Source organism: Rhea americana, unplaced genomic scaffold (assembly GCF_003343005.1).
Source record: "Rhea americana isolate MKP2758 unplaced genomic scaffold, rheAme1 scaffold_31, whole genome shotgun sequence".
NCBI lineage: Eukaryota > Metazoa > Chordata > Aves > Rheiformes > Rheidae > Rhea > Rhea americana.
The window spans coordinates 6906569-6921347 of NW_028186435.1; the positions used below are offsets into that span (position 1 = coordinate 6906569).

At 38.7% G+C, this 14779-nt stretch overlaps 1 protein-coding gene across 1 annotated transcript in view; it reads left to right on the forward strand.

The window, feature by feature from the left end:
* Positions 1 to 2990: 2990 nt before the first annotated feature.
* Positions 2991 to 14779, forward strand: part of CAP2 (cyclase associated actin cytoskeleton regulatory protein 2) — a 57850-nt gene continuing 46061 nt past the window's right edge. Inside the window, exons 1-2 of the mRNA XM_085310072.1 lie at positions 2991 to 3114; positions 6622 to 6722. Coding sequence (XP_085166198.1) covers positions 2991 to 3114; positions 6622 to 6722 — 225 coding nt within the window. The remainder of the gene's footprint in view (positions 3115 to 6621; positions 6723 to 14779) is intronic.

A 14779-nucleotide genomic window follows, 5' to 3' on the forward strand; every position in this document is an offset into this window, starting at 1 on the left:
GTAAATCCCTAGATACGGACAAAAATGTCAATGTTTAGATCAAGAATGGATCTAGGGAGGCTGTCATGCRATTGCATGACATTGCTCAGTGAAGTCTTCACTTCAGAAGAGTGAACATTATTCCTATCTTGTTTATAAAATATCTTGTCATAGTTCAGGTAGGATGGATGGTAAGGCAAAGTCTAAATGTAAGGTTATTACATGTACAACGGATTTGCTCTTAAGTGTTATCTACAGTGTAATTAAATTTACTGTTAGATAGTTATTGGCAAATAAGGATGTACATAACGTTCCTCCATAATAAGTCATTATAATGACAAAAATATACTTTATTCATGTATGACAGGGTTACTTGCATGTGTACCTATGTGCACACATGTATGTGAGTATAGATACAAATACCATCTAGTTATGAATCTATAAATAGGTGAATAAAAAGGAGTTATTGAGAAATATTTCTCATAAAAACAATGAAAACCTGGTAGCTCTGTTTTTATGGTAAAAGTGGTCCCTATTTCTGTCTAAAAAGACTAGAACAATGTATTATTCTGTGATTGCCTTGCTGGTGATAGCAGCTTTTAGAAGAGTGATACCGTAGTTCTCCAGCTAATGGGAATGGAATAAAACTCTAAACAATACARTGAGCAAAAGACTATGCTGTAGTTGCAGAATATTGCATAAAAATGTCCATAGGGTTATTGAGCTGGATTATTCCTTTAGGCTGAATGCTGTAACTCATATTCATAGCCTCTTACAGAGGGTGCTTTCTTGGGTAAGAGAGTACAAGTCTGGGCTATCTCAGGCTTTCCTTGGTGCATTTATAAGATTTCTCAGACCTGCAGGCGTGCGTTGTCAAATCAGAACTAAGTCCTTCGACAGGCAAAACTAGGCTGAAAAGGCCAAGAAGTAACAGGCCTTCCAAATACATTTTGTATGCATCATCAATGAAAATTTTAAGGCAGATGAAAAAAAAAAAGCTACCTACCATGTCTTCAAATAAGGATGAACAGGCACTATACTGGAAACCATCAGAATATACTTTAGAATACTGATGAAAATTTTAGATGCTTTTAAAACCTAACTTTTAAAACTAGCACATTTTTAGTCTTAGTAGTATATAATGTGAATAGAATATGCCCATAGTATTTCTGAGAAATTAAAGTGCTTTTCTTTAAAGAAGTTTTAATGTTCTCAGAGAAATTTGCACATTTTAGAAGTTGTCCTGATACCTTGATCTCATTCCTGTCAAGATAACTTGTTACCCATCAAAAAGGAAGATTTTTTGGAAAATTCACCGATTTTTCAAATAGTGCATATTTCTGACAGCAGCAGGAGAGACCCTGCTGCAGTTTCGGGGCAGTGTTTGCATGCACGCTGTGTGCTGTCAGCCTCTTTTTTGGAGGGGTGATTTTTTTAATTTAACAAAAATAGGAACAAACCCATAAACTCTGGCCAAAATTTTCTCATGAGAATGCTTCTCCCCAGAGTTTCTCATTGTAAAATCTTCTGCTTCAGTTTTAGGTCAAACACAAATGCCGCTGTATTTATAGGGGAAAGCTTAAAGGTCCCGTCTTGGCTGACAGACACATGACTCGTCCAAGGAGCTCGGCATGCGTTTCCATAATCCAGGCAGCTAATCTCCTCTTATACTTAGGTTTAAAGAATAAAAATGCTATGGTTTTTATTCATGAGGATTATTAATAATAACAACTAAATTAAAAGCCTTCTTTTCACATTWTTCTGCTTTTTAATAATAGCATCTAGGCACTTCTTTGCGAGGAAAGAGGACGTAGAAGAAGGGGTGCTGGGTCATTTGGTTGTGTAGCATTGGCCAGTTTAGTGGAATCAAGCTTTACACTTTGTTTTCTCTAAAATATTATCCCTTTCAACRTTTATTAGGTGTTTGTTGGGGTGTTTATTAGGCACTCGCGCGTGTGCACACACACGCATGCACGCTGGTTGCACCTAACCTTCCTGAAGCTACAAGCTGCACGCCAATACATTGTGGCCAAGAGCCGTCTGACTGGCGGTTGTGCCTTGCTGGGGCTGCCCACCAGCCCCCTCGCCACCGCCGCTGCCCCTCTCCTCTTCACGGGCATCACTGTAATCCAGAGCTATCCATGCCCCAGCCTTCCTGAATGGCGCTCAGCAGCGTATAACAGGGGAATAAAAAAGTGTGTGAGTTGTTCAGTGTTTAGGCTAATTTCTGTTTGCTTTTAAATCAAAAGCACAGTGACGGTGCTGCACAAGCGCACCCCTGGCTTTTTCTTTYCTAAGGTTAATGAGTACTTGCTTTAAAAAGCTTTAGAAACACTGATTCGCCTCCAGGACTTGCRTAAGAAAAAGAAAGGAAGTGATAAGAAATCACATCTGAAGAATACATGAAAGACCTTCCTGGCTTCCTGTGTAGTCTACTATGATGTGGCTGTGTCTTCCTACAAAGCCTAAAAGCCCCTGGCAAATTTTAGAACATACCTTTCCGAAATTCAGGAGTTATACCTTTAGAGTCTGGCTTTCGGTCAAGTATTAACCAGTTCTGTATTTTTGTCTCTGTAAATGACTGAGGCAAATCATTGTAGGCATAACCTTCTACCAATTACACTTACAAATATTTCAGTCTTCTCAATATCTGATTGGGAGTTTCCACACATTTTATTTTCATGATTCATGATAAACTGTCCAAATATAGACTGTCCAAAGCTGCGCTAGAATGGTTTGTGTCTGCTGTCTGCAATGGAAAACCAGGGCTGAGTACTGAACATATTCCTTGTTGACACAGAAACGAGTTACCATATCAGCAGCTTCACTGTAACTGCCTACATGCCAGAAAAACAATCACTTCGAAAATACAAGCTTTACSCTAAAGCTGATGAAAGATAAAGACACAAGACTAACAGAGCTGTAGCATGGAGTAAAACCCATTTTCTTAGATTTTGAGGGGTCTAACACTGTTTCCATCCTTTTCTTTTCTTTCTTTTTTTTTTCCCAGAATGGCAGAGAGTCATGGTTTGGTGGAGAGACTGGAGAGTGCAGTGATTCGGCTCGAATCCTTGCTTTCAGGTTCACACAGATCTGGTGGAATGGAGTGTGATGCGATCAATGGAGTCAATGGAAGTAAGCACGCTTCTTTCTGAAATACTGCCTTTTTCTGATATTAAAAAAATAGTTTGTAAGAAGAGTGCGTGCTTGTTGTATAAAAGGGAATACAATCCCACCTCCTAAGACTTTCACATTAAAAGAAAGTAGTATCTAAAAAAATGTATTTGAAAATGACATGTGACAAGCTTGGCCATAAACATAACTATAAATTAATACAGACTAGAAAATTCAAGATTTGACTAGTCTCTTAAATATACTGGCCATATTTCAAGTTCTATTGCTTTTTTCCATTTTAGCATTTATACTGTTACAGATAACTCACCAGTTGAAAATGTCTGTTTGAACCCAATTAGCAGAAGAAATGAGATGTCCAAAAAATTTACAGCATAAATATTCCTGAAGAAGTCAGAAACATAAACACTAGCGTAATTCTTCAGTTCTGTGAATTTCACAGTGCCAAGCTACTTCATTTAGTTGCCTAAGGTCTTTAATTAATTAGGAACCTGTTCATTAGCATTTACTCACTAAGAGCAGCCACATATCCTTGGCCTTATTTTGTATTCTTTCTTCAGTTTTCCCTTCTGAAGTGGATCTCCAAAGCACTACAGTGGAGAACAACTGAAAAAGATCTGCCTTCATTTATTCACTGTGTATTGTCAAATCACATTTTTTCACTCCCTAAATTTCTTGTTGTTCTGGAAATGTGCAGGGTAAATAAACGTACAAACATGGCAATTCTAACATTGACTGAATAGAGGTGCCCTCACCCTTCTCAAGAGCTTTCTTTTCCACCCAATATCTCTACGTACTGCCCCTTTCTTGACTCAGTTCCTTTGCTTTCCATATCCCTTGGTCCTGCATTCTCCAGAGAAGAGCACATGCCAGTGTGGGCTCAGCTGCTGTGCAGAATGAGCAGAAAGCTGCTAGCAGCTACTTTACTGACACAGGAGCAAGTTACCAAGGTCAGCTGCTTTACAGTGACTGTGTGCCAGGCCTTACCTACAACACATGCAGGGGACCCTTCCCCGCTCTCATGTGTCATGGGCTGAGAACCTGCACACTGGCAGTTACTGTGGGGCAGCTAACTTAAAGCAGTGTGGTTGTATGGCAGGAAGGCAGCATCTTCCAGCAGGCTGCCACAGCAGATGTGCGTGCAGGTCAGAGTAAGCTTCAGTAACGTCTGTACAGTTCAGAGAAAGTCTAGACAGTTAGTAAACCTTAACAAAGTCAGGGAGAAACATATGATCCATGCAGAAGATGATAGATAAATTAGTTGCTACTAGGAACTCTACATTTTTCAAAAACACAAGTTTCTCTTCTACAATAAATCAATTCAGGTGAATCTCAGCAAAATCAGGGCTGCTTTCAGAACGGGAGGTCAATTCACTGGGTTACATGCTCACACTAAAATTGCTATACCCATTGCCTAACTTAAGAGCTGAAATGAGTGAAGAGATACACCACTTGTGGAAGGACAGCCTTAAAACCCCTGCAGGACTCCAGAAGAAACCAACTGACAAACCTTACCAGTGCTTAGGTCCCACAGACATAATTCTGTATGCCAGTGCCCTTGTGTTTCTGCAGAGATTCACATAGTCTACACAGGAGCTGCAGAGTTGACAGCCKTATAGAAAAGGGCTCTTTCTTTGTTTGTTTTAAAACTCAGCCAAAGAACATGAGATTTTTAAAGTCTTTAGGATAGAAATGAAAATGAAATGGATAATGGGTAGTGGGATGGAATGAAGATACATTGCTTTCTTCTATCATTACCCCTCCCACAAATGATCATTACAATTGCAAAAAATAAGCTTGAAATTTTTATTAATACTTTTTTCAGAAATGGCAAAATAGTGGAGAAAATAGGAGAAATATATCTTTACCTTTTTCCTAAATGGTATTACAATGGCAAAATTGCAAACATTCAATTGCTTTGCACAGCCTACAGCAAATCCTAGTAGATGATCTTGGCTATTAGCTGTATTGAATAGTTAAAAAAAAACATAGCTGCTTTCTGTTTTTACATGGGACAAGTGTCATTTGGTGAGCTGCTGTTTAAAACTCTGCTCTAAAGTAGAAGGTTACAACGATTCTCTTGGACACACACACAGACTTTGACAGAGAACATTAAACGGCTTTGGAAAGCATCTTCGCAGCTAAAACCTTTTGTACACCAGGTCATTTGAAGGGTTTACAYGTAAACACTTAATATGGAAGAAAGCCCAGAAATTCCTCAGAATTAAAGGTGAGTGACATCAAGAGAACAAAAGGAGTCTTGAAATCCYGCCTAGCTGTCTAACTACAATTATTTTCACAGACCATTGCAAACTCTCATTGCCAGAGCTTTTCTTTTTTTCTGTCAAGGAGCCAGATGACTCTTAGGGAATAAAGAGGGCTTTCAAGATTATGAATTTGGACCCAGTTGTCATATACTGCCAAAAGGTTAATGCAAACTCTCTGGGGAAAGCCTGGTACCTCTTCAGAGCAGTCTTCAGGCTTCATTAACAAGGGAGAGAGGCTAGGAAGAATTTTAACCTTGGTCTCTCAGATCTCACAGATGCCATAAATTCACACATGCGTCACTCATGCTGGACCTGGCAAAGGTTCTGAGGCATAAACAAGACATGAGGATATGTCAGGGAGTAAAGGGAGAGCTGGAAACTATCCCGGAAAAGATTACTTTTGCTGTCTTAGAAGGTATCACATAAAGCCATTTGGAAAGTCAGTTATGTAAGAAACTGAGTCTAATCTGGGTTTTCTGATTGTCCACTTTTATCAGGAAACAGTGTTCTGTATGTCATAAAGAAAATAGCATTTTTATTCCCCTGTCAAAATACACAGCACACACATAGTCATTGGGATGTGCTGTCTAGAAGACTGGTTCGAGTTTTCTTTCTCTAGTGACAGTTTTGCAAGGTCAGACAACAAAATAAGGAGATTACAATGCCGCATCTTATTGCATAAATTGACCGGCAGCAGATTGATTCCTTTCAGGTGCGGAATAGAACTGTGGTTATCTGAAGACTCAGTCTTACCTGGAAATTGAATTACTTATTATTAATGGCCACCAAACAATATAAAGAGCTTCAAGAATGAGTGAGTGGTATAAAAATAGTTGTTCAGGACATTCTTTTTAAGAGATGATGTTTGTTTTATGTACCATAATAGAATTTTGTTAAGACAGGTTTATCAGGCCATTGGGCCTTTGAAGGGCTGAGGAATGTTTACTTTAGCACCTGTTATTTTAACACAAAAGAGGCTTGCCACTTATAGTATACAGATTAAATTCTCTTCATACTCCTAGCCAAGTTCTACTGGAAGCAGGGTTTTTTTTTTTCCTTCTAGTTAGAAAAAAAATCATTATACAAGCTTTTTCACAGATTTCATAAATCAATGAGTACAGCAGAAATTAGGTTAAAGCAACCTCCCTGTTTCTATGGTATTTCTCCCCCATGTGCTACAAAGSAAAGTTCTCTACATTATGTACTTTATGAACCAATTATAATGGAATGCTTTTCTTCCAAGGGTTAGCACCATATGTTGAAGCCTTTGATAGGCTGCTGAATGGGAGTGTTGCTGCGTTTCTCAGGTACAGCAAGATTCTTGAAGGTGATGTGAAGACACATGTGAGTATTTATCCACGTTTTCCCCCACAATATGTGTACGAGTCTTGGGATTTGTATCATCTGCCTTGATTGCAGAGTATAAGAGAATCTTAATAGCAGTTGTCTGAATTACTGTTTCTTATACCAGTAATAAYGTTGACCTAACTCACTCAGACGTTTCATTGAGGAAGGGCTAGTGGCTATATGGTTACATAAAAATAGGCTGCCCCTCTTCTCCAGCACCAAAGCTCAGCAGCCTCAGTATGCAAAATACRTAAATATTCTTAATTGCAAGCCATTTGAATGGTCCTCTTCGCTGCTAAGCCCTTTGCTGGACAGTAATACAGTTCAGAACAAGAATCAACAAGTAAGTAACAAACAGTAGGTGATGGTAGGTTCATAATGAAATAACTTTATAACCTTTTTTATAGTATGTTGTGATCAGAGCTTGTTTGTTTGATTTTATTTTTAAGCCTGTCTTCTCTAAAGCTGGTGGTGATAGAATGACAAATGATGACATCTTACTGTAGTTTACAACAGCTTATCAATATAGGTTTTGGAAAAAAAAACAGAAGAGACAGGGTCAGTTTGAGCTGGGTCTAAAGGAGTGTGAAGCTTTTCACTTTTCCTAGTAGCTCCATGCCATCAGGCCTTTTTCCCTGTTTATTAATCATTGCCCAATTCATTGCAGCTGCTACTCCACATCACGTACTCTGTAGCCAGAAAAGCAGGCAGTCCTGCAAGCCACTGGAATTGCAAAGGCAGTATATATTTTTCGCAAGGCAGCCAAAGTAACCGGTTCATGGAACAAGAGATCTGTGACTGTTTTGTGAGCTGTGTTTTCTCTGCGGTATTACATATTTTTGTTAGTAGGGTAGAGTTTCTGGTTTAGATAGGCCTAAAAGATTGGAGGGACTAAGGAGGTGGGACAATTTTAGAGGTTCTTCTGTTTTTAAGGAAATACTGCATTTCCTTCTTATTAGAAAAAGCCTTTTCACCTTTACTGTGATACTGTAAGCCAGTATTTATCTACTTTGCCCTTAAAAGAAATTAGGGAAAAAGTAGTAATTAAAAAAATTTCAGCTAACTGAGCAGAGAGTCGATCCCTTGAACAGATCCTGGAGAGGATCTGTTTTAGCATTGGTCTTGAAGTTCATTAGACACCATTTTTTTGCAGTTGATTTCTCAATAGTCTAAAACTGCAAGATATGTAAATAGCCTTAGTAGTGCATGTTGCTAGTGCACCCAAAAACTAAACAGGGAAAGAATTGCATTTAAAATTCCAAATGACTAAATTTTTTTTTAGTTTAAATTATCTGTAAATAGCATAAATCTGTAAATGTATTAATTTACACATTTGTCACTGASTCCATATAAAAGAATATTTATAATTTATCTGCCAAGTCTATGGACAGCCCTAGCATATTGTTGATGATAGTGTAATACAAACTGTAATAAGGAATATTTGTTCAGGAGTGTGAGATAAGACAACTTTCTCTTACACAAAGAAACTGGTGATTTTGATTGCAGCCTATTAAATATTCCGAAATCTTAGATTCTGAATTTACAACATGAAGCAGACTGTGGTTGCCTTATGCTCCTACTTATCACTGCAGCAACATCTGTGCTTTACCTTAACAAGTGGAACAAGGAGTGTTTTTCTTCTGAGTGTCTTATAGACCATGTGTCCTCAGCATTATGCTTGCAGCTGCTGTCTCTTCCACATAATGAGCTGAAGGGAAGGTTGTATTTTATTTCAAAAAACACCTGTTGCCTAGAAAACCTCACATACCTGACTGACCAGAATGGTAATATGAGAGAAGGAGAGACTTCATATTATGCTAAAGAAATAAGGGATTTAACATGATGTATTTCATGCTGATTGATGTAAGGATTGTGTGGTTTGTGTTTCTCGTGAAAGGAAGAATACAGCCATAACTAATATCTGTTGGAGTGCCCCAGTCCTATTTTTTTAGCTTACTGCACCCTAAATAGTCTATTGAAAGAGAACAAAATGAAGACGAGAACTGATAGCTAGCTCTTAGCCCTGTTAAACACAGCAGCATGGTGGATTTTACAAAGATCAGTTTATCAAAGAAGAGCTCTGCTTAGATTCAGTCTAATGGGCAATGTATTTCTGATTCAAATTACAGTATATGCAGTGGTGAACTTCTAAGATCAACTGTATTAAAGTAACTAACCACTTTTTAAAAGAGAGAAAGAATAAATGGCTAGGATTTTTATTCACTCTATTAAAAAAAGTTATCCTAAATGGTTAAGATTAGATCCTTTTCCTGTCCTGTCCCTGTGGGATAAAAATGTGGTTATTATATGGGTATTTTTATGGAATACAAAGACCCCAAGTGGCACAGAATTTATGAATCCACTTGTATGCTGCCCATGTCAAAGAGACCATGTGAAGCCAGTGGGGGAATATGGGCCAGCACTGCTGCCAACCAGCTGTCCTTGGCCTGACATAACAGTGTCTTGGAGGCTGTCACCAACTATTACAGGTTAGAACAGCCCTCAAGCTGATGGACTATGTGTGCCAATGCTAGACCATTCTTCTGTCAGATTGAGGGAATGCAAGAGCAAAATAAAATGTAAGAATATATTTTTAAAAAAGTATAAAAGCAGTATAGTGGGTCTAAAAGCAATACAAAATAGGCTTTGGATCTAAAGTGAATTGGCTACACTGGCTGCTCATGCCCAGCAGATACGATAGCAGTGGCTKATTGCTAGATCATGGAGACGCTAGTCTCGTCATTGTTTGCCCAGCCACATCCACCACTCACAGCGTGTGCTGAGGATGAAGAAGAGCTACTCGTGAAAGACTTGRTCTGCCTTCAGATTGCATCCCAGTGAGGAAGTTGGTCAAGCAGATCTGATAGACCCTTGGCCCCATCAAAGCAAAGCAAGCAGGACGTTAGAAGGTCAAGAAGCAAGTTTTTGTGTTTATTATGAGCTTCTTCACATTGTTTTTTTGTTTCTGTGATATCTCAAGTGATGGGGTACTTTGGCTTGAGTTTGAATAATGTGCCAGATGAGACTTAATGATAAGAAGAGAATGTACTTGTTCTACAAGCGAAGGACAGATAATGTAAGATTTCCGTATTATAGTATTTTATATGGCACAGAGCAGAGCAGAATTACAGCCTTCCTGTTAAACACACAGACTGATACTTGTCTTTTTTATTATTGTTTATTTGTAAAAATCCTTTAACCTCCCAACCCCGCAAGTTCAAAGAACAGATTGTCAGGGTGGTTTCAGTTACACTCTCTCTTCTCTCGTCCAAGCTATTTATCTTTGAAAGGAAAACTGCAGAAACACTAAGGCCTCTTTCCCCCTCTCTTCCATCATCTTCCAGCTGGGGAAATGCAGAAGTCAGACAGACAAGCAACCACACTGCGGGTTCTGAAAATTCAGAAATAAAAAGGCAGTTGGTTAGCTTGTTTCTTTTTTTAAGAGGATTAAGATACAACTCATTACATGTGTGACTATACAAATAAGTTACCATGGAGCAGCAATTTACAGCAAGTAGTCCAACAGGTAGGGGTTCCCTGTGTACATGCACTGGTCGGTGATCGGTGTTAGCAGGGGAAGCTATGTTCGCCTCAGTCCTGAGGGCAGGGTTTATCTTCTACTAGCTATATATGCACTCAGCATGCATTGCAGCTCCAGTTTGGCCCATTGGCCAAGCTCTGAAACATTATAGCTTCCTTGTTTCTTCTGAGGAGTAGTAACTACACATGAAATTGTGTGAATGAGTGCTGAATACACATGAATACACATAAAATATCCYTTTACTGGGAGAGAGGTTGAGGAATTAGCCAATGGACTTTCATATCCATGAACTTTAACAGGATCTCCTGTCTGYGGTGCACACAAAACACTTTTGCACTTTATACTACCTATTTAAACACAGGCTATCAAACCCATTATTTGACTGATTCCTCATTCACAAGGCAATGTGCTTACAGGGCAGCAGAATGCACAAGTGTACTCTCTTGTTGATCTTTTGTGCCCAGAGGCTGTGCGGTTTTAGGCATTGTATTGCAAGTTGAATTAGAGCTCAGAGAGGAGGATGATGTCAATGTGCCCAAAGAGAAGCTGGCTGTCAGGCTGCCTTTGCATCTCTGTGATAAGTATTTTCTGCTGGATGAAATAAACACCAAACCAAGTACCTTCTATACAAGAGGGAAGAAGAGAATATATAGAAAAGATTAAAGGCAAACGTTTTTGTAGTATACAGCTGAAAAAAACAGACTAAACATATAAAACCATACTGTGATCCACCAAAGTGAAAAACCAAATAATCAGGAAAAAAAAAAAAGGAAATTTATCAATACTGAAGTTGATTTTGTAATACTAATTCAGCTATATTTCTCATCTTGTATCTGTATTATAAGATATTTCATAAGATAAGCAATGCAGAATGTTAGTTTCAATATGTCAAGGAAGATGGAAATAGAATATGCACAGTGTAGCCAAGTAACTAATCCCGAAAAAGGATCATTTTTAGTTTTAAAACTTGTGATTGCTCTGTTCCAGGGATGACTTCACTTGTGGCTTAAGGGTTGGACCTGGCTTTCAAAACAAGCAGGATTTATTAGGTCAGGTGTAGTGCCACACAGACCTGATTTACACTTGTCTGATTATAAGATACTTTGYTGGGAATAAAAATGGCTCCTGAGCATGAAGAAGCTGGCCAGTATTGCCAGTCTAGACCAGCATCCTCTGAGAGCACAGGGGTTTTCCATCAGTGTTAATGGGAGAAGGATCAGGCCCTTGTTTCTTGACATTGACATTGCAGTGATACCACTTGCTTTTCCTATTTAAGAAGGCAAGAAAGAAACAAAAGTCTAACACACTCTGTTGAAAGATATGTAAAATGGTGATCAAGAATATTGGATATTTAGTTGTGTATCGCTGGTGCCAAAAACAAGTACCTGTAAATATGAGGGGGGAGGGAATATATAACAAGAAYGTTCCATATGGCATTCCCTCCGTCAGAAACATAAGAAATCAGAAACACAAACAGCCTAATCTGTCAACAGCTCTTCATAACCTGTTTTCACAGGGCTTGTTCGCATATTGGACTTGTTCCTGGCTAACTCCATATGTAGATATGTTGATTGCAAAGTAGTAGACTTGTTCAGGAACCATTTTTAAGATGAGGGTCTAAAACTGTTGGCCTCTGAAAGCAGGGATTATGTCTGTATTTGGTTACCCATACAGTGGGATTTTCTGTTCTCAAAAGGATGCCAGGAAAGAGTTCAGGAAAAAGATACCAGAATGATTTGAGAGTGGGAAGCCTTATATGTAGTTAGAAACCAAACAAACTCCATCATGTTTGCCCAAGAAAATGTTAAAAGATAACCTGATCATCTAAAAAAAAAAAATCTGACAGTGAGGGGCTCTTTAAACTACAACATGGATTCAGAATAATATTCAGTGATTAAAGTTCAGACTAGATTTAAGGTGCATCTTTTGCCAATAATTTAATTAATGATTGGAACATTTTATCAAGACATACAATGAATTTTCAGCCATCTAAAGTCTCTAAATCAGAACAGATCAGATGCTCTAGGTCATTAGGCTTTAACTGTTTTCCTATTTAGTGTCCTCTAAAAATCTTTCACTGAAGCCCTTTAAGAGCAAATTTGTGTCTACTGACAGGAAGCTTGTTTTTCTTGGTGGTTTTCCATCGATTCCATAGAGGTGGTCTACAGACCTAGAGGCATAAGTGCCTCACAGGTTGAAAACCACTGCTTCAGCTTAACCAAAAATCATGAAGTGATAAAATTATACAGCTAAATCAGTTAGCAAAATTGGAGGTAGCTTTGGTGTATGGACTGGCTGCGTTCACTGCCACAAACACACTGTGGCTGTGTCTGAACAAGCCTGTTGCAGGCCTTGGCATAGGAAACTTCGTGGTGGAAAGTGGGGAGAAGCTTGTTTGGGAGATTTTCAGACATCCAGTTGGCAGAGATCCAAGGTCCACGGGGAAGTCTTTAGAAACCCTTGTAAGTTAATCAATCAGACTTTTATATTTCTCTCTAAGGTGTGCTGTTCTGATTCAAAGCAGTCCAGGATTGGAAGGGCAAAGGTGGCTGTCATCTTAGGCACTCATCCTCTGAACAGTGAAGTCTGTGCTTACAACAGTAATTTCCAGTGAACCACAGGCAAAAAATAAAACCATCTCAACCCATCAGGAAAGCTAACACAGAGGAAGAGAGAGACAGCATTACCTTCTTTCCTCATCAGGATGATGCTATTGTACCTGACAATTCTCTTTGCCAACACCACTGCGCATACTTTTTATTTCTTCTGTGAAGAATTACAATTTTTCACGTTGCAGCTATAACAGTATTTATGCCCCTTTATTTAAAGCTGAAAAATATACATCCATGAATGGTCTTTTTTTACAATTTTTTTTCTGTTCTGGATGCCATGCTGTGATGCTTATCTCTCATGCTTGCTTGATGTCACTTGTTGTTTCAGGCTATGAGCAGATCTTTATTAATTTTCAGGCTCATTCTTTTCAAAAAGCACGTGCATGCTCTTTTCACTCATCCTGCCTCCCCATCACTGACCTGATTTTATTTTGTTAGTTGGTGGCTGCAACTGTTTTGAGTGTATAGAAATGCTGGGCTTGGAAACTGAGAAGGCTGTTCATTGTAGTCAGCAGAAATGCAAACAATGAGCTCAGAATCTGGCTCTTCAGTCAGTTTCTAGTAAAAAGGAGTTCAGTGAATAATGAGAATTAAGCCACAAGGGAAACCAATGTGCAGTTTGAATGTTGTTTTAAATAAGCTGGGAGTGCTGTCAGGAGTGATGAGGATAGAATGCGGCTATAAATGCGTGTTGCCTCTTTTCATCCAGTTTGCACTGCATGATCAATATGACCAGATTTTTAAATGTTGAAGAATCCATTAGGATAGATTAATATCACGTCATTGTCACTGCTATTTTGTTAGTCTCCTGACTAATAAATTGAACTATGTATTTCCACAGTTAATCTGACCTGAAAACAGTTTAATTAATTTTTGCTAGTTTGTTTCATAAGTTTCATTTTATGTTTYATTCCAAATCCTGGAGCTATAACAAAAACCGTTGGGTTTTTTTGTTTGTTTTGTTTTTTAATATATGGCCTATTTAGAGAATGACCTTAGGTCGGATTTGCTTTTCAGTTGCATCACAGTGCATATAGGTAACTTGCCTGTCAGAGAGGCTGAGCTCCACTCTTGAAGTCAACGTGGACTTTTAGTATTTAGCACCTCTGAAAAGCAACACATGCTTCAAGTGGGAAGAAACCTTAAATTTGTGTCAACATGAAGCTTTGAACTTCCTTCTATGCTAGTACCTTTTGCTCTGGGATTCTTCCAGAGTAATACAACTGGAAGTGAAGTCACAAGGAGACAAATCCTGCCACCTTTAACCTTAAGTAGTTTCAAGGAGCTCTGTGGAACGGCTTGCAGAATGAGATAGGTTATAACGTCAAAAATTGTCCTGAACGGTGTAAGAGGGAGGACATGCACATAAGCTGTTCAGTCTATTTATCTAAGATCTCACCCTAAAGACATAGCAATTTCTTAGAAATAGCTGGTTCTCCAGTCTATATATCAGAGAATTTCACATTTGTCAGCCAGAGAAAGTCAAAGTTAACTCCTCAGTAGGGTGGGTGCCTTGTGAACACTGTTAAAAGAGTATTTGTGAAGTGATACCTCAATAAGTGCTATAACCTTTTTTTTTGAGATAAGCATCTAAAGTCGCTATAACTTACATTTAATTATATCAGGAACACATGTATGACATCCTAAAGCCTCTGAAYCATAGCTTTTCTGAAATATTGTCATCAGAGGTTGGCAGCTTTATTGGTTTCTGAGGTTTCTGAGGCCATAGCTGGAGAAGGAGTGGGACTGCTTAGCAGCAGGCTCAGGGGCGAAACCAGCCCATCAGAGAAATAACCAGGATGCCTGTAGCCAGTGCAGGCAAAAGAACTTTTGTACAAATGAAGAGACCTGCACATCCCAGAGACCTCTGTGGTTGTGAGCAGATGTGCTAGTTTATGGTT